The 27858-nt window shown below is 41.1% G+C and overlaps 1 protein-coding gene across 5 annotated transcripts in view; it reads right to left on the bottom strand.

Annotated features, from left to right (window-relative positions):
• Window positions 1-444: 444 nt before the first annotated feature.
• Window positions 445-27858, bottom strand: part of LOC102786307 (endophilin-B2-like) — a 38837-nt gene continuing 11423 nt past the window's right edge. For 3 of the 5 annotated variants that reach the window (XM_087843461.1, XM_087843460.1, XM_087843459.1), the window contains 5 exons: window positions 23282-23305; window positions 23101-23190; window positions 21529-21629; window positions 19255-19504; window positions 445-1828 (listed from right to left, as the gene is read on the bottom strand). In XM_087843461.1, the coding sequence (XP_087699587.1) occupies window positions 1721-1828; window positions 19255-19504; window positions 21529-21629; window positions 23101-23190; window positions 23282-23305 (573 nt within the window). In that variant the 3' untranslated portion in view covers window positions 445-1720. Of the gene's footprint in view, window positions 1829-19254; window positions 19505-21528; window positions 21630-23100; window positions 23191-23281; window positions 23306-25973; window positions 26037-27858 lie in introns of all 5 variants that reach the window. The other 2 variants (XM_087843464.1, XM_087843462.1) reach the window with 1 other exon arrangement.

Raw genomic sequence — 27858 nt, 5'->3', positions numbered from 1 at the left:
AGGGCCCGTAAAGACAAACTGACATGTTGGTCAATGTTGCCTCAGTGACTTAAGTTACCTTAAATCTTATTGCTGCAGGCTGCGGGCCAGCACTAAACTGGACACTGAATTAATTTTTTCTTATTAACTGAATAAAATTCAAACAAATATAGAAATGTGTGACTGTCCTTTATCTACTTCATCAGCTTGAGAAGTTATAATTGGTTGTATAGTATTGTTTAGTACTTCCAGTCCACTCACACCTCATTAAAGTTACTGCACTTTTGTTTATACACACTCAAGATTTTCCAACATTTGTTTCAAATTAAAAGCCCTAATCTGTGTATTGAAATGCTTCATTTTCTAAAAGGATTTTTATTGTGAAACAGTTGAAAGAAAATTGTGAAGAAAAAAATGTAGTTAGAGCTGATAAAATGTGCAAAATTATGACTCACATTGTAATAATTATTGCATGGAATTTTTCTTTAATGGATCAAACAAGGCCCGGGTCTTTGAAGTTTTCACAGATGTCAGAGTATTTGCCAGAACTGTGTAAGTTTCCACACAACAACAGACACGTTTGCACAGTCAACAAACTGAGCGCTTCATTACACTCTGTGTACACATTACGCAATAAGAGGAAATCTAATAGGTCACATCAACATAACCTGACTCGAACAGTCACAGGTTTCTTTCTGATAATCATCAGTATTACTAGAAATGAGTCAAACAGGCAGTTTTGCATAAGTTTTTTCACACAGCCTCAGATCAGGAGATGGGAAGCCAGCTGCAGTTTGGACTCTGCGTATAACAGAGGGGACTGTCACACTGATTTCTCTGGTCTCATAAAAATTAAAATACCGTAGCTGTGCAGGTATTTCCAGAATTAGGTTCAATCTCTTGAAATGGCAGGACACCTACAGAGATCATCATGAAAACCTCAAGACACCCATCCACACGGTCGACATAAGCACACTGTTCCACGAAGTCAGACGAGGTTCCTCTCCTGTGTGCTAAAAACATTGGTGCCTAACAAAGAGGCTTTTACTTTCATCTGAAATCAAAAGTTACCAGAACTGGCTTTTGATACTCAACAAATGCTGTGTGGAGATTAAAGCATTCACTAACTCCTTTGTACCATAACAAAGGAGCTACGAGAACATCTGGTGTAAATAAAATCTGTGTCAAAATGACGTGTAGGCTCATTTTAGTCTTTCAGCACTCCTTTTCTTTTCTTTGTGCTCCTTCATAAAGGTCCAAATTTAAATGACTCAACTTTTTTCTTCTTTTTTGAGTTGAATAAACTGAAAAATGTAATAAAATAACTGCATCATTATTGCCATTCTGTAGAGTTAATTGTATCAAAAGACCGTCCAAGAACATCTGAGCTCTGGGGGAATTTATTAGCCTGGTAATTGGCACTAATTATCAGATACAGTCTATGGATAGAGCTTGCTAACCAAGTTCTCCACTATCTCACCTTGATAAATCTTTATATTGTTTCATCCAGGTGGTTAGAAGATACCTGCACAGCATTTTCAAACAGTGCTGGGTTATTAGCATAGAAGTCAGTGCAGGGGTTCCCTCTGTGAGCTGAACCAATACACAAGGAGCACAAACTGGGGCCAACAGCAGGTCCACCCAGTCCACATGTGTGACGGTGGATAGAGGTTTTTGCAGGTGTGTGTGTGTGTGTGTGTGTGTGTGTGTGTGTGTGTGTGTGTGTGTGTTGCTTGGTCCATTAGCTCAGCAGTTCTAGGTAGGTGACGGGTACTTTGCCCTTTTCGTTTCCTCGTTCTCCGATCAGCCAGTCGGGGTCCATTCCTGGTACGGTGTAGACGGTAATGAGCTGAAGAGAGAAGGACAAAAATAAAAAACTAAAAACATACACACATACAGGTTACAGTGACCAATGTTACGTTAAGAGGAAAGAAAATAATTGCTAGTGACGTAGCATAACTGCATCCCGTCGCTGCTCGTGCTCACGTTTTTCATGCCAGCCCATTATCAGGAATTTCCCCGACTTCATCTATGTGTTATTATCTTTAAACACTTCCTACAATTAGCACCTGTGCCAGCATTTCTAAAGGTCTGCTAAGGGAAACCCATGTGTGAACAAAAGGGGGCAAACTGAAAACAGCATTACATAATTAATGTACCATAACAAAGGAGGACATCGATGCTTTTTCATACCTGCTGCTGGGCGTTTGGCTTTTTGTCAGACTCTGGGACCATGGTGATTTTTGTGAAGCCATTTTTCTCATTGTCAGGTTTTAAAAATTGTGATTTTGATTTTTGTGAAGGAGACGCTCTCATGACTCATCGAGTGACATCACTGAGAGGCCAGTCTGTGGCATGCAGTCTGCTGGATCGCTTGGGAACCTGGCTGAGTAGGTCCTAAAAAGTACCTGGTACCAGATACTACCATCTAATGAAAAACCCTTAAAAATTACCTACACCCAGCTAAACTGAGTAGGATGCCACTTTTATGTTTATGTGTGTTTTATTACCAAATTTTCCTAATTTGACTTTTTAAAAGTCTTACATTGAGAAGAGCTCAGATGATTGCAGGTGTTCATAATTTCTTTGTGAGTTGCGTCTGTAGTCACTGAAAATCTCTTTCCTCTCCACAAGGTGTTAAATGGAAGCTTGAATGTTTATGAGTTTATAGTTGAGTTAAACTCAAAGGAAATCTGACACATCCCACCGCAAGTCTAAAATATTACCCAACTGTGACCGAGACCAGGGAAGTGCTAGAAAAGTACTTTAAATACATGAATCACACTTTTTGTTTTCCATACATGCTGATATTATAGATAATGTCTTGTGGCCTGAAAGAGAATATGCTGTCAAGTCTTCCCACACAAACATACAGCACAACAATGCATGAGAAGAGGAAGTGAGGCTGAACTTCTCTCTGGAAAGTAAACTGGATGACAGGATTAACTTAACTCCCTGCAGATGTGCTGTTGTTACAGTTAACATCCAGCTGTTACTGATTCATTTGTCATGTGGGATGTCAATGTTGTTGTGGTGATGTTTTGTGGTTTTATTCTTGTTTAGGGCGGCAGCTAGGCCAGACAAATGTTCTACATCCAGCAGTGTGAAGGTGGGGGCTGATGGTGACTACTAGTCCTCACCTGCTTTACTTGTAATGATCAAAGTGGACCTCTCCACTGTGTTTATGGGTCATTGTTACTAATCTGTGCCATTTAATGACATTAACCTTTTAGAAAAATACACTCGTCAAGTTCAGGATATTCTCTCCACATGTGACAAGTGTCAAAATGTCGTGTCCATTACTGTCATTATACTCTATTAAAGTATTCTGAATGCACAGTCACTTTCATAATTACATTTTCTATGTATGTATGGAAGGAGTCATTCACGTTTTATATTGATTCTACTATTTGACATGACAGGTATACCAGTCCACTGACTGAATTGAATTATTCATGTCCATATTTAAAAGTGAGCTGCGAAATGTTTTAAATGGGGGTCCTCTGGATGTTGAAAAATTGTTTTCACGTAAAATGCGTAAAAGACTGGATAGAGAAGACTGCACTTCATTCTTGACTCCTTCACTGAGACACAAAGACTTTGTTCTAGGAATGTCTCACAGTCTGTTCAATAAGTGGCACAAAAATGGATTAAGGGTAATTGGCGATTTGTTTCGAAACAACACACTAATGAACTTTGAGCAATTGCAGTCAAATTTAAATATTCCTAGAGACCACTTTTTTGGCTTTCTCCAGGTTCATAACTTTGTTCATTCTAAAATTCCACAGTCTTCAGAAATAGTTATATATGATGATATTGAGACATTTCTTATTAAGCGAAAAGACAGAACTCATTTTATTTCAGCCTTTTATTCTCTCCTATATACTCTCAGTAGCAACACATTGAGTGGTATTGATACATGGGAGAGAGATCTTAATAATCAATATGCCAAAGAGGAGTGGAAAGGAGCCATTAACATAGGTAGTTCCACTTTTACTTGCAACCGCTTGCGAGAAACTCAATACAAAATCATACATCGCCTTTACATAGCTCCTAATGTCTTGCATAAGATTGCACCTCATATTCACCACTTCTGTAGCAAATGTCAAAAAGAAACTGGCACTTTTTTTCATTACTTCTGGGAATGCAAATTAATCAAAAGATTTTGGAGCTTCATATCTCAAGAACTAAGTAATATTTTTGAGAATCTGCTTCAAAGGGACCCCGGGTATTTTCTTCTTGGCCTACCCTCAAAAAACATTAAATCACTCGCAGCGCAAATTATGTGACAAACTATTGCTGGTAGCTAGGAAATGTATTCTCATTAACTGGGTTAAGGATAAACCTCCCTCTGTGACTTTGTGGTACAGGAAATTATTAAAAGTTATTCCTCACGAAAAAACTGCTGCTATTTTAGGAGGAAATGAGGGTCTCTTTCTCAATGTTTGGTCCCCTTTGCTTTCTTATTTGCCAAATGATTTGTCCCAACTGTTGGGGGGGGGTTTGCTTTTAAGATGTCCTCAGGTAAATAGGAAGTAAGCGTAAAGGACAACAGTTCACACTTGGAGTTTATCTTTTTTCCTTTGCTAAATCTGTGGGTAAATGAATGATAATATATTTCTTTTTTTTCCTCTTTCCCCCATATGTGTATTTGCACAGGTATATTATGACTTTAATATATTCCCTTTGGGTTTTTTTTTCTCTTGTTTGTCCGCTTTGTTATGTTTTTATGCTTTTCTTGATAATGAATAAAAACTGTTTAATTTTTAAAAAGTGAGAATTTTTTTCCCACTTGTTCGGACCATTTCAACAGCTTTAAAACTGTTCACATTTGGGGGTTTTTATTATATATTATACAGGAAGCATAATATAAATGTCAATGGAAAATTGTACTTAGTAGTCAGTATAATCTTTAATGATATAAGTTTGCATATGGTAGAATACTGCATGTAATCATTTGTGTTTAGAAGTATATAGTTGGTGGCATATTGAAAGAATGTCTCATCCTAGGAGGTCTGTAACAATGTTTTGTACATTCTTGGGTGTTCTGGCATTCACCCCCACATCCTAGGAGCATGGGAAAGGTTGTACCTTCTTTTATTGTTTTACGGTAGGATTAACGTAGCTATGTCAGTTTTAGTCTAAGTGCCTTTTTTACATATAGATGAACTGTTGGATTTTCCAGACCAGCAGGTTAAGGGAAGTCGTTTATGGGGTCACACTCTAACACACACACACACACACACATATACACCTCCACATTCCAATGTAAGGAACAAACACCCACTGATGTATAAATAAAGACCAGGGCTGGTCAAGGGCTGCAAGTCTCAGAGCCCTCACTCTCAGTGCGAGTGCTCTGTGCTGCCCTTGTATACAAGTAAAACTGTGTGTTTCTCCTCTCTGATTCTCAGCTGAAGAAGTGTTTTAGAATACATCTCTTAACAATAAAAGATTCAAAATAAAATCATGTCAAATGGTAAATGGCCTGTATTTGTAAAGCGCTTTATTAGTCCCTAAGGGCCCCAAAGCGCTTTACACGTTCAGACATCCACCCATTCACACACACATTCACACACTGGTGATGGCAAGCTACATTGTAGCCACAGCCATCCTGGGACGCACTGACAGAGGCAAACATAATTTATAGTAATGTTTGCCTTATGTTGACAGAGTATATAATAAATAGTCTTGCTGCCTGGGATGTCTGGGATAAACTGAGCACCAGAATGGAGAAGAAGGGTGATTTCATTGTCTATGAACGTAGCTTGGTTTCTGGTGCCAGGCGGGCTGGTCTGAGAACATCTGCTGATCTGATGAGATTTTACCACTAAACCATGTCTATTATTTACAGGTCTGCATAGGAGAAAATATCCAGCAAGTGTCTTTAAGTTGACAGCAAGGCAGAAGAGCACAATACATCCAACCTTGAAGCGGGTGGTCTACAGCAGCAGAAAACCACACCGGTGCCACTCCTGTCAGCTGAGGCAACGGTACCCAAACATGACCATAAACAGCATGAAAGCATTGATCCACCCTGCCTCGTGTCAACTGTTCAGGCAGCTGCTGGTGGTGTAATAGTGTTTGGGCCCTTTGGTACATGTGTTTCATGTGTTTCCGGCACTTTGTGTAATCCATTCCATAAAGAATAAAAGCATAGTGCAAGCAAAGGGCCCAAACCCAGTGCTATCAAGGTGTACCAAGTGAATGAATGTGTGGGATGTAATGACAGGACGTGCTACTTCAAGTAAAACTGATTAGTTAAAACAAATCATACTAAAAAACAAGTCTGTTTCTTATCATGATCGAGCCGATATTCATGTCACAATGTTCAATTCAATTTCATTTGTACAGCGCCAAATCACAAGAACAGTTTCCTCAGTGCACTTTATACTGTAAGGTAAAGACCCTACAATAATACAAAGAAAACAGAAAGCCCCAAAAATCAGACGACCCCCTTTGAGCAAGCGCTTTGGCGACAGTGGGAAGGAAAGACAGAAAACCAGAACCAGGCTCAGGGAGGTTTCATGTTATTTCTTGCCACGTTTCACCTCAGGGACTTTGTGAAGCTTCAGTTTACCATCTGTGACTCAGTATTTCTGCTGAGATGTGGATTCAAATATAGCAATGATGGCAATAAGAAGAAAATGAAATATAAGTCAGAATACTTGGTGGAGTTTAGTGTTACAAAGGTCCAGGTTAGTTTAACTTTGTGTGGTCTTCTGTGTGTTTTTTTCCATCGTTATCCTTCTGGTAAATTTGAGTGCTGAGTTTGTTTAGAAACGTACCAGTGTTATTCATTACCTTATTTAATTTAAGTGTACATAATGCAAGTAAAGCTGTGACTAACGGGAAAACACTGGACAAGCATCCTGAATCAAGATCAAGAAACTAATAACTGGAACCAAAACTCCACCAAGAGGCCCGCACCTCCATTCGCAAAAAGACAATCCCTGTTTTTTTTTAAAAGTTCTTATTGCCGTCATTGTGACATTTGACATTTCAGCAAAGATACTGAGTCACAGACGGTAAACGGAAGCTTCACAAAGTCCCTGAACTGAAATGTGGCAAGAAGCAACATGAAATGAATTTTCATTCAAGCTAGAAGTCAGACAGATGGAGGGAGATGGAACAGCTCCATTATTGACCTCCATCAAAGATCGTTCATTTGATATTTTTAAGTTGTCATGCTCAAGCCGGAGCAAGAGTGAGATTAAAAATCCGCTGCTTCCCTTTTAGGTCGACTTTTCGACTCTTTCGACTGAAGGTGATGAACATAAAACTTGTAATAAAACATTTGTTTTTGACAAAATCTTCTTGTAAAAATCCCCTGATTTGCCAGATGCCAAGCAGTAACGTCCAGTGTAATTAACTTCAGCCTGCATCTTCCCGGTCAATACTGTCTCTTCTTTTCATTTAGTTTGGTTAAATTATTTATTTTATGATGATTGTTGTTGTTGCCACTTAAAAAAAAGCATAAATGATGACTAGACTGTGCATGGAAATGCTCGGTGAGATCTAAGAGAGCTACTGCAGTCCTGTTTCAGGTAATGTTCAGCAGCTACCGATGTTCTCGCCTCATCCCACAGACTTGCTCAAGTGTTCCTCACTACACGGAGCAATGTAGCAACCAACACACGCCCCAGGCCAGTGCCAAGAAAGATTTTATATCCCCTCCTGTAATCATTTCCACACTATAATCTAACTGAACTGTTTTTATTCATACTTCAGACAGAAAATTAACTAGTAATTAGATCAGATCCTCCCTGGATGTTGAGGCGATCAGTGAGACTTCACAGTGGAACAGAGTGGGCATCAGCAGGACTACCAACACTTCCAGCATCTTACAAAAGCTTTCACCTTCACTCTCTCCACAAACACACTCACACCATACACAAAAAAGAGCCAGTACTTTAACCTGGATGCCTAAAACTGCATTTTTCAGTCTTAACATGAGGTTGGTTGGTCAGCTCCTACACTGACAGACTCGCTGAGTCTTTTAGCTTTAATCCCGTGAAAACACCGGCCCCCTACCCCCTGGAGTTTTTAACCCTTTGACACAATCACCCTTTTCTCTCATCTTTTTGGACATTTTAGACTTGCATCATAGATCTACACCATAAATATGCCAAACCAAAAACCCTTTCATAATTAAAGCTGCAACTTGGCGTGCAACTCACTACAAACACATCGGGCTCATGCAACTCACAGTCCCACACTTTCCTTTGTTACCCACAGCCTGTCACAAAACAAGTAAATGTCTTCCATTTCTTTATTTGAAACCATGAAAAATGCCAAATAAACACAGTTACAGAGATTAAAAAATGTTTAATCAACAGTTATTAGCTAAAAACCTGGCATCTCTCAGCATGGTGTGCAGGGTGTCCTTAAAAAGATTTTGAGGAAACTGGAAAGGACAAAAGCACTTTTCTATGCTACCTAAGCATTCGAAGCCCTTTATACAACATATCTTATTCGCACATTCACAGACACAGTTTTTTCTACGATTAAGTGCTTTCTTTTTAGCATTCACACTCGGATGGATTCACCAGAGAGCAACTTGGGGTTAGTATCCTGTCCAGAGATAAAAAAAAAAATCAACTTTCTGATTACTACATGACCTGCCCTACATCCTGAGCTACATAGAGGATTCCAGCAAATCATTCCCAATCATTAAAGAATACATAGAATCAAAGCAAATGTAACGCGGTTACGGACCAGGGCGCCTGACTGCAGCTTCATAGACAATGAGCTTTCAGAAGTAGTCTCGACTATGGAGCCTGAGTGTGTGAATAAAACACAGGAAACCAAAATAGAGCTCAAAAATATATATATATTGTGTATGTTATGATAAATATATAGACAGATATACAAAAAAATAAAAAAAATATATGCATATATATCACAAACAAAATAATGTTAACAATACAAAACAGCTTATTATGTTCCAAAAGGAGGTGGGATGAGGTTTAGTCCAGTATGAGATTTAGTTTAGTTCCATGGACCTGTGATAGGTCATGTGTCAACAGTTTAATTCAGTCCATAGGTTTACGATTCCTACCGCAATGTAGCGGTGGTCGGGTGGCTCGCCATCCCACGCTGATTGCGGGGGAAAAAAACCTGACCGTTGAGTCGATTGTGAGGTGGTGTAAAGATGAATGAATCGGCCGGGTTATTGCACGCTGTCAACTGGTCTGTAGTGTAAAATTTGTCGATATCTGACAAGTACGCCAACCACAGGGACAACAGCAGCCAGAGGAAGCAGGGAACATGCAGCTGATTGACCCGGAACTTATACGGGGTTTATTCCCGCCACAATAAAGGGACTGGCGGAAGTGGGGTCAGAAGTTACCGTGGTTACACAAAGCTATGTATGTACATGTTTGAATGGAAAACAAACACAGTAACTGCATGTCCTTCCCATTTTCCACAGATATGAGTGGTGGCAATGCAAAAGCATAAAGTCTTCGCTCTCTCTACCCTGTCATTTCCTTCCCATAATAATGACCTCGTCACAAACCCAACACTTAGTGGTTGGTGCTATCCAGCTGTTCCACTGTAGCCGATCAGGAGGATTCTTGGCGCGGGTTGAGTGCCTCAAGGGTGGTTCTGCCTCAGGACTCAGAGGCTCTGATTTAGTGGGTGAGTGTTGTGACAAGTTATTTCTGGATGCTTCTGAATCAGAAGACAGACTTTCTTCATCGGGAGAAGTTTCAGCAAGAGGAACTGGCACAAAGCCAGCTTCCAAAGTTCCGTTAGCAATAACTTGTTCCTCTTCAACAGGTACAGGTTCCTCTGAGAGAATAGCGTTCTCATCCTCTGTAGCCAATACTACAGGGACATCTGGCTGGTTGATAAGTGGAACAGGTTGCGGAGTATTGGGTAAGTCAATGGTTGCAGCTGGGATACATTGAGATTAACATGACGTTCCCAGCTGATTTTCTTGGTTCATCCATTAATGTTGATACACTTGCTCTTGTCGTGCCTGACGTCCAGCAATCACACCCAATGATACTTGTTGGTACCAACACTCTTGACGTTGCATACAGCAAACACTGTGATACCCACTCTGAGCAGTCATTCCTGCCAACTGGTTCCGGTTACATTGCAGTTTATAAAATCCTCCAGTGTCGCCACGTCCAGAATTCGAATGACCAGTATGCTCCTGTAATCTTGAAGTCAGACCAACCACATACCATTACTGCCGGCCAAACCACTGTCCTTGAGGGATGCCTGGTCACAAGGCTATTCCAAGGTGAGAAAGCAGTTATTCTGGAACACCCCACCTCCAGTTCTCTGCCTGGTGGACTCCTACTAAAAACCTGCCTTGTGGACTTACCTAAACGTCAGCCATGTTCTCTGCCTGTTGTAGTGAGTAATGAGTCTGACCATGAAATCCACATTCCAGCTCGAGCTATTATTGCAGAAATCAGCGCCTTCCAGGAAGTCATTTCCAAAGAGCAACACATTCAGTATTCAGACCAGTCTATAGAGTCGTTACCTCCATCTCAACCACAATACAACTTTGGAGATTCCCCTTTAACTCCAGACTGGAAAGAACGCATTGTTCAAAAACTCAACAGTATTCCTGAAGTATTTGCCAAACACGATTTGGATTTCGGCAGGACCGACAAAGTTAAACACCAAATCAAATTGTCCGATCCAACTCCTTTCAAGCAAAGACCACGACCAATTCACCCTCAAGATCTTGATGCTGTAAGGAAACACCTGCAAGAACTTCTTGACTCTGGCATTATCAGAGAATCCGACTCACCATTTGCCTCTCCAATCATGGTTGCACGCAAAAAGAACGGCAGTGTATGTCTTTGTATTGACTACCGCAAACTCAATCTGCAAACAATCAAAGATGCTTATGCTCTGCCCAAACTGGAAGACACCTTCTCCGCACTTGCAGGATCAAAGTGGTTCACGGTGCTAGACTTCAAGTCGGGTTACTACCAAATTGAAATGGAGGAGAAGGATAAGGCGAAGACTGCCTTTGTCTGCCCATTAGGATTTTGGGAATTTAATCGGATGCCACAGGGGATTACCAATGCACCAAGCACATTCCAACGGCTAATGGAAAAATGCATGGGAGAATTAAATCTAAAAGAAGTCCTGGTTTTCATTGACGATCTCAGTCTCATCTCTGCTGATGACAATGACGAGAAATTTGTCGATATCTGACAAGTACGCCAACCACAGGGACAACAGCAGCCAGAGGAAGCAGGGAACATGCAGCTGATTGACCCGGAACTTATACGGGGTTTATTCCCGCCACAATAAAGGGACTGGCGGAAGTGGGGTCAGAAGTTACCGTGGTTACACAAAGCTATGTATGTACATGTTTGAATGGAAAACAAACACAGTAACTGCATGTCCTTCCCATTTTCCACAGATATGAGTGGTGGCAATGCAAAAGCATAAAGTCTTCGCTCTCTCTACCCTGTCATTTCCTTCCCATAATAATGACCTCGTCACAAACCCAACACTTAGTGGTTGGTGCTATCCAGCTGTTCCACTGTAGCCGATCAGGAGGATTCTTGGCGCGGGTTGAGTGCCTCAAGGGTGGTTCTGCCTCAGGACTCAGAGGCTCTGATTTAGTGGGTGAGTGTTGTGACAAGTTATTTCTGGATGCTTCTGAATCAGAAGACAGACTTTCTTCATCGGGAGAAGTTTCAGCAAGAGGAACTGGCACAAAGCCAGCTTCCAAAGTTCCGTTAGCAATAACTTGTTCCTCTTCAACAGGTACAGGTTCCTCTGAGAGAATAGCGTTCTCATCCTCTGTAGCCAATACTACAGGGACATCTGGCTGGTTGATAAGTGGAACAGGTTGCGGAGTATTGGGTAAGTCAATGGTTGCAGCTGGGATACATTGAGATTAACATGACGTTCCCAGCTGATTTTCTTGGTTCATCCATTAATGTTGATACACTTGCTCTTGTCGTGCCTGACGTCCAGCAATCACACCCAATGATACTTGTTGGTACCAACACTCTTGACGTTGCATACAGCAAACACTGTGATACCCACTCTGAGCAGTCATTCCTGCCAACTGGTTCCGGTTACATTGCAGTTTATAAAATCCTCCAGTGTCGCCACGTCCAGAATTCGAATGACCAGTATGCTCCTGTAATCTTGAAGTCAGACCAACCACATACCATTACTGCCGGCCAAACCACTGTCCTTGAGGGATGCCTGGTCACAAGGCTATTCCAAGGTGAGAAAGCAGTTATTCTGGAACACCCCACCTCCAGTTCTCTGCCTGGTGGACTCCTACTAAAAACCTGCCTTGTGGACTTACCTAAACGTCAGCCATGTTCTCTGCCTGTTGTAGTGAGTAATGAGTCTGACCATGAAATCCACATTCCAGCTCGAGCTATTATTGCAGAAATCAGCGCCTTCCAGGAAGTCATTTCCAAAGAGCAACACATTCAGTATTCAGACCAGTCTATAGAGTCGTTACCTCCATCTCAACCACAATACAACTTTGGAGATTCCCCTTTAACTCCAGACTGGAAAGAACGCATTGTTCAAAAACTCAACAGTATTCCTGAAGTATTTGCCAAACACGATTTGGATTTCGGCAGGACCGACAAAGTTAAACACCAAATCAAATTGTCCGATCCAACTCCTTTCAAGCAAAGACCACGACCAATTCACCCTCAAGATCTTGATGCTGTAAGGAAACACCTGCAAGAACTTCTTGACTCTGGCATTATCAGAGAATCCGACTCACCATTTGCCTCTCCAATCATGGTTGCACGCAAAAAGAACGGCAGTGTATGTCTTTGTATTGACTACCGCAAACTCAATCTGCAAACAATCAAAGATGCTTATGCTCTGCCCAAACTGGAAGACACCTTCTCCGCACTTGCAGGATCAAAGTGGTTCACGGTGCTAGACTTCAAGTCGGGTTACTACCAAATTGAAATGGAGGAGAAGGATAAGGCGAAGACTGCCTTTGTCTGCCCATTAGGATTTTGGGAATTTAATCGGATGCCACAGGGGATTACCAATGCACCAAGCACATTCCAACGGCTAATGGAAAAATGCATGGGAGAATTAAATCTAAAAGAAGTCCTGGTTTTCATTGACGATCTCAGTCTCATCTCTGCTGATGACAATGACGAGAAATTTGTCGATATCTGACAAGTACGCCAACCACAGGGACAACAGCAGCCAGAGGAAGCAGGGAACATGCAGCTGATTGACCCGGAACTTATACGGGGTTCATTCCCGCCACAATAAAGGGACTGGCGGAAGTGGGGTCAGAAGTTACCGTGGTTACACAAAGCTATGTATGTACATGTTTGAATGGAAAACAAACACAGTAACTGCATGTCCTTCCCATTTTCCACAGATATGAGTGGTGGCAATGCAAAAGCATAAAGTCTTCGCTCTCTCTACCCTGTCATTTCCTTCCCATAATAATGACCTCGTCACAAACCCAACACTTAGTGGTTGGTGCTATCCAGCTGTTCCACTTTCAGCTTCAGAGGATGCATGTGTGTGTCTCCAAAAGCGAGACAGTGGGGTGTCTTCCACAGTTGCATGAAATATTTACAGAATTTTTCCAGACACATGCTCAGAAGATCTAGATTAAGAAGCTCTGTCTCTGATTCTAATCATCTACAATCGTAGAGTCATGTTCTCTTGGCTCCTTGTGTCACATAAATCAAGTCAATACAGAGCAGACATGCTCTCCCAGAGTAATGACGGGTTATCCGTCATTACTCTGGGAGACAAGTTCCTCTGTGAGGTAACCTGTGAATCCAAGATCGTACAGGATAGAAGGGTCAAAGTGCCAATGTCTATCCCGGGAGGGCGGATTCCTGACGTTTCAATGAATGAAAACCGCTTCCTTTATCCGTGTCTCGTGGTCCTCCAGCTGCTTTCCTTGCACTTGTAAAAGCAGAGGGACCGGTCCTAGTTTATCTTCAATGACTCTAGTGAGGTTCACAGTTACTTCCCGGATCACCTTGTGGACCGCTGGTTCCGATCTAATATCCAACTCTGCGTCGGCTCCCATGCTAGTCTCCTCATTAGCTTCTCTGCTCTGTAGGTTGGTGTCAGACACTACAACTTTCCTTTGCGGCATGTAGTCGGACTGTTTCAAAAAGTAGTTGCTGATGCTCATCCCAGACTTACAAATAGTTAATATCCATGTTGTAGCTTTAAATGCAGGTTATCAGTGTAAAATCAGCGAACTTGTGTGGTAGCACTCTCTGCTACAACCATACTTCAAGCCGCCATCTTGAAAAAACCAGAAAAGCTGCATTTAATCACATATATATTTTTTATTTCACCATTCTTTCTCATCGAGACACGAGGTCTCATTTCTAAGAGTGACCGGTTTTAAATATCCATACAAAACTGCAGCATGTTAAAACATACTACAGTCAATTCTACAGTATTCCTAAGTACTCGATGAGTTGTTGCTGTGGTTACTGAAAATCTCTCTTCCTGCCCACCAAAGGTTAAGTGTAAGTTTGGCAAACAGAGGTCGAGATTATGAGCTTATGTGCTGCATCCTGCTTGTGGTCAAGCACCCACACGAGTGTAGTAATACTAAGGAAAGACTGTGACTTAGAAAAAGCCCTGAGGAAGTTTTCACATCCTGTAGCTGCTCAAACAGATCATCCAAATATAAAAATATTGCATGGAAACTGTCCACTTGGACAAGTTCCTAAAACACGCTTGGCACACAACCAGAGTGAAATCAGACGGCTTCAGCAGGAAAACATTTACTGAATTGCAAGCGAGCAGCCCAAAGCAGGGAGTCATTCCAAAAAGAATCAGTTTGTGCCTTCCACTCCCAACACTTATAAAAATCTGCTGTGATTTGTATTCCTCAGCCAGGTACTCTGTGGAGGGTGGAAACAAGTGTCAGGTTTAATTTGTGACACAAGGACAGCAGCAAGAGTGAAAGAGAGGTTTAAAGATGGCAGTGAGACCTGCTGTCATGGTTTGGAGACGGTGACACTGAAACATAGACAGGAGGCCAAGCTGGAGGTATTCTGATGTTCATTCAGAGTGAGCGGGATGGACGTGACTGCATGAAAGTTGTTCAGCTGTTTGAGTTGTGGCCTGTAAGTTGAATACACCCTCAGGTCTTCCATGCGTTGGCACGGACACTTGAGTATAAACACTTAAATGCAGTGGGGCAGCAGTCAAAGCAGTTTTTTTAAATCTCCATTTTCAGTGACCCAAAACGCCGCTTACGTGTGGGCGAAAAGCCCAAAAGCATAGAAAAAGCTGCATTTTTTAAAAATACCCCACCCAATCTGTGGGTGTGTGACACCTCTCACAGTAAGTATCTGTATATTTTCTAATATATGTGTTGCTGGTGCTGTATGTTTATTGATGACTAATGCCATTATAGGAGTTTATGGTGTGTTGCTACAGCTTAAATCTTTCCCAAGGCATCAACTTAAAATTAGTGCCAGTGATCAGTTACAATATCCAGTACTGTGGGCTCACAGACACACAGGGTCACAAAAAACTAAAGAGAAAACCACAAATGAAAAGGTCACAGCTCTCACTCATCTAGCCACTGCGCTTTGATGTGTTTACTGCTGTTCTCCAGACTTAAAGGTCACTCAGCTTGTCCTGTTGTGGAAAAGATCTCAGCTTTTTGGACAAACTTGGCTCCAAAGCCTGAACTGAATGAGCGGTTGAGTGGTTGAGAAAATTGATAGGTAGTAGTTAAATCTGGTAAACATCAGTAGCTGATGCATCATTTCTTTTGGTTGTGTTGAGGTTGAGTTGCATTAGTGCCTTAAATCTGCATTCTGCCCGTTGACCACCAGGGGGCGACTCCCCTGGGTACAAGAAGAAGTCAGACTGTATAAAAGTCTATGAGAAAATAACACTATTGGTCTAATGCTACAGTCACAATAAGGAAAACAGTGACTTCACTGCAGAACAATCAAAATGATAGCAAAAGTGATTGTGTGTGCAATGAGCTCTCCTTGTTGAAAGCTGAAATGGGGACGGGAACCAGGCCTTTGACCACTCATAGCTAGTTACCATCTTCAAAATGACCTCATCATCGTAAAACAGGAATAAGAAGGACTCCGTCTGCGATTAGTTTGGACTGAATGGAGCCAGGTTTGCAATCCATCAGCGATAAATCAGTGAAAATCCCAAATCTGTCTACAAAAGAAAACATACATTAACTACTTCAAGCAAGAACCTCAGATGTGAAACAGAAATTTAAACAGTGACTTAGTTGCTGCAGGACAGCAATTTAAGTGCAAACATGAGTGCTCAGCAACTTTGGTTTGATATAGCAATGTAACCAAAACACAGGTTGCTGCAAACCAGCTGAGTCGAGTCCTGTACTGCAGAAAGAGAAGACGAGTCGAGCTCATCGGTTTAGACTGACTCAGACTGACTGTAACATTTGGCAATCTGTGTTTATAAATTAGTGACTGCGGTCGGTCTGAGTTGTGATAGTTTGCAGACTTTTTGATCAAGTGGTTTTGCACGCTCATACAATAACCAGTTGGTCACAGTAAACACTGTGCAAATACTTCTTTAATATTTAAAAAAGAGTTCATTCTGTAAATTACGGTTATAATTAATGGAAATGGGAGGATATAGATGGAGTTGTTTAGGGCTACTAAAAACTGTTTACTGTAAGCAGTGTTTCCAGTTCAAAACAAAAGATGATGAAAAACAGTAAATGTGACGTTCTCTTAGTGTTGCTCACACTATTTGTGTTCATACGTTAACCATTGTGAGAGACGTTAGTGTTTATTGTGCCTAGGAAATTCTGTATTTTGAGTCAAGGGTCCATGTGCTTTCATTTAAGTTTCTGAGTGAATCTTTGGTTTCGTAATTTCCTCAGAAGAGCTTTATTAATCCCTCGGGTGGGTTCCTCTGGGAAATTTGGTTTCCAAAAAAGCACAGCACCGACAGAAGTTACAGAGTTACAGAATATTATTTATATATATATATATATATATATATATATATATATATATATATATATATATATATATATATATATATATATATATATATATATATATATATATATATATATATATATATATATATATATATATATATATATATATATATATATATATATATATACACACACACACATATATATACACATATATAAATACAAAGACATATATAGATAAAATATACAAAGGGGATAAATAGAATAAATAGGAATAAAAATAAAAATACAAGTGAATTGCACATTTCAAGTATGGAGTCTATTGCACCGCTGATTATTAACAAAAAGTATTGCACAAAAGGTAATTGCACAGTGAAGTGGAGAGGCACTACAGCTTAGTTGTTCCCCCCTCCTTTGTCCTCCTGTTTCCCCTCCCTCTCCCCTCCAGAGAGGAGTTAAACAGTCTGATGGCGTGTGGGACAAAGGAGTTTTTAAGTCTGTTGGTTCTTGTCTTTGGGAGAAGCAACCTGTCACTGAACAGACTCTTCTGGTTGTTTATGGCCGTGTGCAGAGGATGCCCAGCATTGTCCATAATGTCCAGTAGTTTCTTTAGTGTCCTTGTTTAGCGTGCTCACTTTAAGTTCCCGTTTATTCATCGTGTTATTTTTTCACCTTGTGTAAATAAAGTCCCTTTCACTTCACACGTGCTTCTCCGCGTGCTGTCTGCATTAGACTACGTCTACACTAACCCAGATAGATTTGAAAACGCTGTTTTCATCTGAAAACGCTCCGTTTCCACACTAGTGTTTTCCAGTCGTTTTCACAGAGTTGTGCGTCCACATTGAAATGGCCGAAAATGCTTACGTTCCAGTACTGTGCATGCGTGAAGCGCAAGAAGATTCAGCCTGCCTCATTTCTATCTGCCGTTTATTTACTTTCTGGCTCTTTGAAACGTCGCAGCAAAAGGTCGAGGAAAAGCACCAAGTTTTTAAATGGACTAACAATGAGGGGGAGTTGTTGCTGCGAGTAACACAAAAGTACAAAGTTGCAAAAGCGAGTGAGAAATAAAGAATTTGAAGAAAAGCTATCTGGAGCATGTACAGACTGATATTAATCTTTAATAGGGCTGTCAAAACTGAGAGCAAACAAAACAACTGCTGTATAATGCCCTCCGCTATCTTTGTTTAATTGGTCACATGACTGCATCACATGACTAAAATGCGTCACCGTTTTAGAAAGTCTGCGTTTTCCCTGTCCACACTGCGATGCAAACGCACCGTCTTCAAATGTATTCTTTTTCGAGAGCATTTTCAAAACGCGGCATTTTCCTTGAGCAAAAACACCGTCTCAGTGTGGATGGGAGGCCAAAACGGAGAGAAAACGATGCGTTTTCAAACGAAAACACATTAGTGTGGATGTAGCCTTAGAGTCCTCCCTTACCCCACTCTCAGCCGTGAAAGCTTTGTTCTTCTAAAGCCAGCTACCCATATCAAGACAGGCCATCATTTCCTCACACCCAAAACATTAAAGATTTTTCTTCCTAGACCAGAACAGAACATCAAAAATGCTCAACCCCAAATCAGAAAAGACAGACAGAAGTGGTGCTACATGGCTCAGTCCACGACATCTGCTGGAAAAATAACCAAAAATATGTCCAATGTCACGGCGTGTCCAAGAGGTTTTTAGGTTTTGGAAAGTTGTTCTCTCAAATCTTTGAAACAACAACATTTTTTCTTTAGGACTTTTTCAGAAATATAGGGTTGTGGATTGTGTGGCCTGAACTTTAGAAGTTAAACTACAAATGTCTGATCTGACATTAAACACTCTTTCAAGTTCCGTCTCTTTAGTGCAAACCCTGCGTAATAATAATGACTGCACTATTGCAATCGGGGGATTCACAGCCTGTCAGTAGATATCTTTGTAAAAGTTGAGAATCATGTCTCGACCTGACGTTGGGATTTTAGGCCATTGAGTTTTCAAAGGGATCACAAAAAAATGCTACACATGCCCATGCGCTCTTTCTATTCATACTCGTAGCCTTAGGCTCAGGAGTGTCTGAGACGAAGGCAGGTGAATACATACACTTCCTGCTGGTTTGTCTCACATGCCATTGAAACAAACACTAACAGTTTGCATTGTTTTGGACAGCTTATATCTGTATTTTGTGTGGGAAGATTGAAAGCTGAAAAAAGATTCCAAAAAAAGGCAACCTTTAGCAATAAGGCACTTGAAGAGCCACACTTCACTTACAAGTGAAGTGTGTGTGTGTGTGTGTGTGTGTGTGTGTGTGTGTGTGTGTGTGTGTGTGTGTGTGTGTGTGTGTGTGTGTGTGGTGACTCAGCTTGACTCTGCTGTACCTCATCAGCCAACAATGACAGCTCACTGGTGTCGTGGGCATCATAATCATACAAGACCCTGGCCTTCCTGGCACCCGTGACGGGCAGCTGTGACTGCTCCATGGCGAGTGTGACCGGCTTCTGGCTGGATGAGGAGGAGGCGGCAGGGACAGCGGTTCCGGAGGATGCCGGTCCAGACAGAAAGGCGGGGGACACAGGGTCGGGGCAGACAGAGGCAGAGGAGTGGGGTGCACTGACAGCATTAGCACATCTGTGTGAAGACACATACACGGTAGGTATGGTTTACTTACTGTAAACAAACATTTTATGCCTTCCAAAAAGGAAGAAATAAAAATTATTATTTACAAAAAATAATTTAAAGCCTCTTTTTATTGAAAGAGTCTCAAAAACTTCAAGGCTTTATTGGTGTTTCTTTTTTTCTTCTAGTGTATGCAATTATTTCGGGGGGGGGGGGCAGTTGGACAGTTGGACTTTTAGCAACAGTTTTAAAAGCAAAAAGCTTTCATCTCTCACTTCATAACCTCATACACGACCCCAGGATCCACTGCTTCAGGATTACTGGCAGGCCTGTTTAGAAGCTGAGCTGTCCTGATGTGGAGTCATGCAGCTGAAATACGTACAAAATGTTAAAACCACATTTTGCTGATGGCCATTCCCCCAAAATCTCCTCATATCTTCCATCCTCCAGTTCCTCTGGGGAGACTGAGGTGTTCCCAAGCCGGCCAAGAGATGTAACCCCCCCACAGTTACAACTTTCCCCACAATGGCTTAAATGAACGTACAGTGGGGCAAAAAAGTATTTAGTCAGCCACCGATTGTGCAAGTTCCCCCACTTAAAATGATGACAGAGGTCAGTAATTTGCACCAGAGGTACACTTCAACTGTGAGAGACAGAATGTGAAAAAAAAATCCATGAATTCACATGGTAGGATTTGTAAAGAATTTATTCGTAAATCAGGGTGGAAAATAAGTATTTGGTCACCTCAAACAAGGAAAATCCCTGGCTCTCACAGACCTGTAACGTCTTCTGTAAGAAGCTTTTCTGTCCCCCACTCGTTACCTGTATGAATGGCACCTGTTTGACCTCATCATCTGTATAAAAGACACCTGTCCACAGCCTCAACCAGTCAGACTCCAAACTCTGCCATGGCCAAGACCAAAGAGCTTTCGAAGGACACCAGGAAAAGAATTGTAGACCTGCACCAGACTGGGAAGAGTGAATCTACAATAGGCAAGCAGCTTGGTGTGAAAAAATCTGTCTCTCATAGTTGAAGTGTACCTCTGGTGCAAATTACTGACCTCTGTCATCATTTTAAGTGGGGGAACTTGCACAATCGGTGGCTGACTAAATACTTTTTTGCCCCACTGTACATCCAACCCTTCCATTACCAAAGTTCATTCATTGTTCTGTGTGCAGATGTGTTCTCTGGAGTGATGAATCACACGTCTCCATCTGGCAATCCGATGGGCAAGTCAGGGTTTGACGTTTGAGAGGAGAACAGTACTTGTCTGACTTTACTGTGCCAAGTGTAAAGTTTGGTGGACGGGGGGATTATGGTGGAGGGTTGTTTTTCAGGAGTTGGTTAGTTTCAGTGAAAGGAATTTGTGATGCTTCAGCATACCAAGATATCTTAGAGAAGTTCATGCTCCCAGCTTTGTGGGAAGAGTTTGGGGACCATCCCTTTCTACTCTAATATCTTTAGTTCCTGTAAGTAGCAGCATTTTGGATGACCCTGAGCTCAGTAAGGACTGGACTAGTTTTGGGTATCACTTTGAGTCTGGATGTTTCTCTGGACTTTTTTTTTTTTTTTACTGCTAACATTATTCAGGTACCCAGGAGAAATCTCAGTGTTTAAGGCAGAGTAACAGTGTACCTGTTTTCTGCTTGTAGATGGTGTGAAAACCTCTGTGACTATATTCTCCCCTTTAGAGGGGATTTATATTGTAAGGTCAAAACCCTCCAATAACACAGAGAAAATCATAGTCATGAACTATTGATCATTGTGATTGCTTAGTTGAAGGCCTTACTGATAAGTCAGACATTGGATCCAAGTTAATTATTGGAAACAAAGCCATCATGGGTCCTTGAGAGACTGCACCAACTCCCAGTTGCACATAACCAGACCCAGACTATGTGGTCATTTTCAGTATTTTATGATGTGACTAACTCTGATCTTTCCCCATAAACAATTCAAGAAAAGGTGAAAATGTTTCTGATTCAAGAAATATTACGGTCAGTGGGAGTCCTGGCAGTCTCTGCAAATAAATGCCGACCTGTTGAGCTCCCGCTGAAGGTCCTGCATGTAGTGATGACACTGAGCGTAGTACGTGGCCTGAGCTTCAGCGAAGTCCTGCAAACAGCGCAGGTGGTTGAGCTGGTGGGAAAAGAAAGGAGAGGATTTACTCAACAGGAGTGAAGGACACCAAAGACTTTATAAATCATCATGCACCTTTTACAGCCAGTTTTCCCACTCATGGATGAAGATGGGACTGAAATATTTAGCTCTAGAAATGACCACTGACAGTCAAACAGCAGAATCAAAGCTGTACAGTCACCATTTACTGCCCAGCTTTGTGCCATGATTAAAGGCACAAAAATGCTTTAATCATGGCGGCCTGATAATATTCCACAGGATGCTTCTATTCACAGCATTACAGTAGGATGGACACATTAAAAGAGTCCCCCTGTGTGTTTTAGTCACGGGTCTTTTATTTTTAACTTTTGATTATGCAGTATACATTTTCCTTATAAACTGGTAATGGTTCAAAAGGAAAATGGTTACGTTGGAAGGGCATGCTGGGAAAAATATCGTTTGCCTTTCCCTGTCGTCTGTGCAAAACAGCGGTGAACCCGTAGACGTTAACTGTGCAACAGTTTGTTTGTTTTTTTTCCAGTGAGTGTCTTATCGAGCAGTCAGCCGGCCTTTTAACTGATGCTTAATGAGTGTCGCACACCTGAAAGATGAAGCTGTGATGATACTGAAACATTGTTACCACTGATGTGTTTCGTATGTTTCCACTCATACTGTAATACTGAGACATATCTACAAGCTGGTCGTCTGGAAACAATGAGGTGTGAGTGTGTTTGTGTTAGTGAGAGGGTGTGTTTGTGTGTGTACTGGTTTAGAAGTCTTTGTGAGGACAGAAAATTGGCATGCCACAATACTTGTGGGGACAAAATGCCCGTCCGCACAAATTTGAAGGCATTTTTGAGGCTCAAAATGTGGTTTTAGTTTCAGGGTTACAATTAGTTTATGATCAGGTTTATGCTAAGGGTTAGGGTAAGTGGCTAGAGAAAGCATTATGTCAATTAGTTGTCCGCACCAAGATATGAAAACAAGTGTAAGTGTGCGTGTGCGTGTGCGTGTGTGTGTGTAGGCACACTCTGGCACAGCACTGTGTAAAATAAATCTGCACCAGTACTTTTATTAAAAATAAACACATGTATTACAATATAAACACACAGACACAAAGATGACGTCAGGCCACTGAAATGCTCCCAAACTCCCAAACAAACCTCTCTGCCTGAAGGGTGGGCTCACGTAAAAGTTTCTCAGCACCATCGACTGGATAAAAATCCAGACAGTTCACAAGTTTTCTAAAGCCTGGCAGCTTCGTTGATGTGTAAACATGTGTAAACATCAACAAAGCTTTATCTGGCATCTAAAAGCTGTCTGCCTTCATCCATTTAAAACTTATTTAAAACCAATTTAAAATCAGCGTGAGAATAACATGGTTTGGTTCCCATGTGTTCATCTGCAATATTTTGACAAAAACATTCAAGTGATTTACACTGCCAGGCCTTTAACAGGAGCCCAGTGGGATGACTGGCCTGCGGTGACTCACGTGTGTGCTGCTGATGCCTTCAAGCAGCAGCCTGGTGACCTCAGCCTGGCGATCGAACTCCGTCTGGGCCACGCGAAGCTCGTGTTCTGCCTGGAAAACAAGACGAGAGGAAGGAAGGAAGCTGACAACACGAGTCATGCTTTAAATCTAGAGAGCACTTCCTGCTGGTGACGGTACTCACTTTGTCCACTTCCTCACTGAGCAGCTGAGACGAGTGTGGCGAGGACAGAAAGAAAGAAAAAGTCAGGAAGAGCAGATTATCTTGGTAGACACAGCTAAATCTACATTAGGGCTTTAGTTTCACACAGGGGAGGGGGAAAGCAGCCATCAGGGTAGATTTAAGGTTGATTTAAAGTAATTTTTATTGGCAATTTTTAGGCACAAACTATGGAAGAAAAGTGTACTTTAATTAAGTTTATTTAGCCCACTTAACTTTAACTTCTATCTTCTCAGAACATCCCATTTTTACTTTGGGTCAAGCCTGCATTACATTCCCACAAACCCTTTGGCCCTCTGTGCCTAAACAAATCTACTAATGCACACATCAGAATAAACAACTTGGCAGCACTTTATAATGACGTCAGAGTACTGAGGTATTAGCAAGTGCTTCATTCATCATTTATATAGCTTACTCTTCCTTAGCATGCTATTTATAAAAAACAGATATTACTGTGACTGATAGCAGTGGCAGCTGTACATGGTGTAACAATAGCTGTATAAACATGTCTGTGCTTATAAATGGCAGTAAGGATATGAAAATGATGAACCAAGCACTTAATAATGCTAAACAGTGTGAAACTATTATATATTGTATTAATATATATATTAATTATATTATATTAAAAAAAGCTTTTGTTTTTCTTGTTTCTCACATTGAAATGTGTGTTTCTGGGGAATCCCTGCACTAAAGCGGTGTCCCTGGAAAATGACTCCACATGCTGTGACAGTGCGCGTCGGATAATGACACCTGATAAAGGAGAATATCTTTCCACAGGAATATGCTGGTAAAACGAAAATCTCGACTAAAGGATTCTCCTTTTACACTGGAAAATGCCTTTAAAAGTGCAGCCGCCACTGTGGTCTGCTGTCATGCAGTCTTACTCATCGTGAATATGATAAGAAAACATGAGGCTCAAAAACAGCTGTAGTCCTTGAACACATCTCTACTATAACCTCAAGAGGAAAAGCCGCTGGAACAACCGGCATCAGCAGTTTTAACTGCAACATATAAAACGGAACAAGACCAAAACAAAATATTATTTCAGTTACTTAGCGAGACGCAGTGGGACTCTGAGGATTTTTGCAGGTTTTAAATGTTCCCATGTTAGAAAATAATGCTCAAGTTTCATCTTCCACCACACAGAGCTATAAAAAGATGCCATGGCAGGAATCTCTGTTTGTAAATAAGACTGGGTGGGTGGGGTTATCCTGTGCTGTGGGAAAAGTGAGATGGATTACGAAGGGAAAGGATAAAATCGTGTGAGTCCCCTTCCAAATGAGAAACAACAAATTGCTTTTTGTTGTTGTTTGCATTGAAAGCAGAAATCACAGGGGAAACCCCGCTGCTAAACAATTCCACTACAGAAAGGAAACATTTAAATCAAATAAAACCAGTTTTTTGTTTGTGTTAGTAATGCCAAACCCTGCATTAGCGACCTTTACACACTTTGCTTTACAAACACTTTTTGGTTAGTTGGGATCTGGTCTCCCTGTGAAATGATCCCAAATTCATGCCCTTCTACCCGGGCTATGACGACAGCATGCGATATAAACTGTGCTAATGTTTATAGTTAAGACTTAAACGCATCATTTCACTGAGTGAACCTGAGTTACAGGAGATGCTGAGTAAAGGGAAAGCATGACCTCAAATGCACTGTAAACACAGCGATGACGCGCCTCTTGCAGCAGCTGCTGAACTTCACACGACCTTTACTCTGCATTCTGCAGATGCTGAAGACTGGAGGAACTGGTGTGGAGCTGCGCCCCCCAGTGGTAAACATGCAGTATTGTAGCAGGGAGGGAGCATCTTTTGCTTTGAAAAGACTTTATGGACAGATACTTCATGTTTAACCATCCTAAATGTAGATGTGTATCCCTGTGTGCAGGTTTATACTAATTTATGCGAAAAATTGTGAGTTCTTTGGTCTTCACGATGCGGTTTGTTCTCTAATGTTCCTCTGAGGCTGTCACAGAACCGTGTTCTGTATTTAGACTGAGATTAAAGGACATACTCTGGACTCTGTTTATTAGACGACCTCTTTTATTTAGGGCTGTTAGAGTAAAGGGGGCTGAATACATATGCAGTCCACACAGATTTTTATTTGTAAAACATTTTGAACGTGTTGGTCTGAATGTGAAAAATTTAAAGAGGGTATGATTTTTTTTTTTTTAAAAACACTGCATGTCTGTTATAATGTTATTAACATTAAAATAATGAATAATGAATGAAACGGTAGAAGTAACCTTGAGGCTCTTTTTGTGAATAAAAGGTACAGTCCTTCCTATCTTGTGTCACACAAAGAATACAATTTATTACATTTCTCCAGCTTCACAGATTTTTATAAAGTAATTTATTTCCCAAATTTACCAGAAGAGTCTCCAGTGGAAACTGTGTGACATCTCTTTGGTCTAGTTTGCTGATTCAATCTGCAAAAGTAATCAGTGAATTTCCTACAATCTGATCTTCTGAGAGTGTCCTAATCGATGCCTGTCTCTGTGTTCTGTGCGCTCTAAAAATAACAAAGGGAGGGAACAAAACAACCGTGAAGTCTAAACAGGAGGGGAAATAACCATGAAACACCCTAAAAAAACATGTCTTTTCTACCCAAACTACTAAACAAACACGGGACTTCTAGTCTCTCCACGTGTCCAACCTTCCTCTGCTCTGACACGACCGGGTCGGGCTCCACGTCCCAGCTCTCCCAGCCGCTCTGCAGCTGGTTTAATGAAACCATAGAGGGGGTCAAAAAAATCAAAAATAAATAAAAAATCATATGTTGCATAAACACTGTAACTGTCTGAAATAACATAACAGATTATTTCCTGTCACATACATTTCCAGCACCAATATTAAACACGGCCAGTAAATAACAACATGAAGGTATAACCTCAGGTTTCAGTCGACTCTAAACCAGGTATTTGAAGCTCCAACCACTTCTGCTTAAATCAGAAGAAAGCCCTCTGAAAGGGGGAGGAGCTAAAAAGGCTTGTTTCAGACTGAGCATGAACTGAGGCTTGGCACCGAGGCTCTTTAAGGATATTTTTATTTTATGGTAAAATAAATGGTAAGTGGCCTGTATTTGTATAGCGCTTTACTAGTCCTGAAGGACCCCAAAGCGCTTTACACATCCAGTCATCACCCATTCACACACGCATTCACACACTGGTGATGGTAAGCTACATTGTAGCCACAGCCACCCTGGGGCGCACTGACAGAGGCGAGGCTGCCGGACACTGGTGCCATCGGGCCCTCTGACCACCACCAGTAGGCAACGGGTGAAGTGTCTTGCCCAAGGACAAAACGACCAAGACTGTCCAAGCCAGCGCTCGAACCGGCAACCTTCCGATTACAAGGCAAACTCCCAACTCTTGAGCCACGATCGTAAATGAAGCCGTAAAAATCCGGCAGGTTACAAATACAAGATAGTTGAATATAAAGTGACGAGGATCCCAGGGACTGTATTTATCAGGGAATGTGATTTGATCATAAAAATAATTAAGAACTTATGACTCCAATGAATTACAGTGATTTTTCAAAATAAAAGTCCATGCTTCTTTCAGGTTCTGCTGAGCGGTGTTTCTGTTTGAGCTGAAGCTGCCGTTTTTGTTTTATTTCACATGGACGTACAATAAACTTCAACAAGGCCTCATTTAAAAAGCATCAGAGCCAAAACTAAACAATAATAACCATGCTCAAACATGCTTGCGTCATCTGTAACACGTCATGCACAAACACGGTTATCTCATGGCTAACATGACATGCTTGACTAAACATTCAAAACACAGCCCTGAAAGATCACTCATGCTGTGAAATCTGCAATCTGACAACTTTTTATTTTCTAGGTGTTAGCGCAAAATAAAGGAGCCAGTGAAGTGTAAACTCCAGAGCCCTGATAGGTTCAGCTGAGATAAAACAAATCTCACTTTCAGATCTTTGTGTTCCTCATCTGTGCTCACAGACTTCTGTAAACAGCTTTTCTTCTGAGAAGACACGACCAGGTTTAGATTACATGCTGTGTTGTGTTTTCATTTTTATACCTTCCTATTGTTCATCCCTGAGCTTTCTTTGAAATTATAAACGTTCCAGCAGAAGTAAAGAAATAAACTCGTGTTTTCCTCTAAAAACAACAGGTCAGGATCTCACTGGGTTAAAAAGCTGTCACGTGTGCGTTTCAGTCTAAAAAAAAAACTTTTTGAGTGTGATTTGCAGAAAAATGCTGCTCAGATTAAAAATCTGAGATCCTGGTAATGAAATAAGATTCCCCCCCCCTTTTCTGTTTATTTAACTTTCATTCAAGCAGCAAATTGTTAGTGACAGCAGCAGCCTGGCAGTGTTCGCTAATACAGCTGTGGCAAAACTACATTTTGATTTGAACAGTTTTTTAATACATCTGAGAACCATTAAAAAAACTGAAGCAGTGAAACACAAAACCTTTAGCTTATTGGGTTTCCTTTTAAAAAAAAATGAATACATAAATAATAATAATAAAAAAAAGAATAATAAATAGTATTTCTGCCCATTATTGGGAAATTCTATTT

The sequence above is a fragment of the Neolamprologus brichardi genome, chromosome 7, assembly GCF_056152115.1.
Source record: "Neolamprologus brichardi isolate AB-2024 chromosome 7, ASM5615211v1, whole genome shotgun sequence".
NCBI classification, from domain to species: domain Eukaryota; kingdom Metazoa; phylum Chordata; class Actinopteri; order Cichliformes; family Cichlidae; genus Neolamprologus; species Neolamprologus brichardi.
This window is presented reverse-complemented; position numbering and strand designations above follow the sequence as displayed.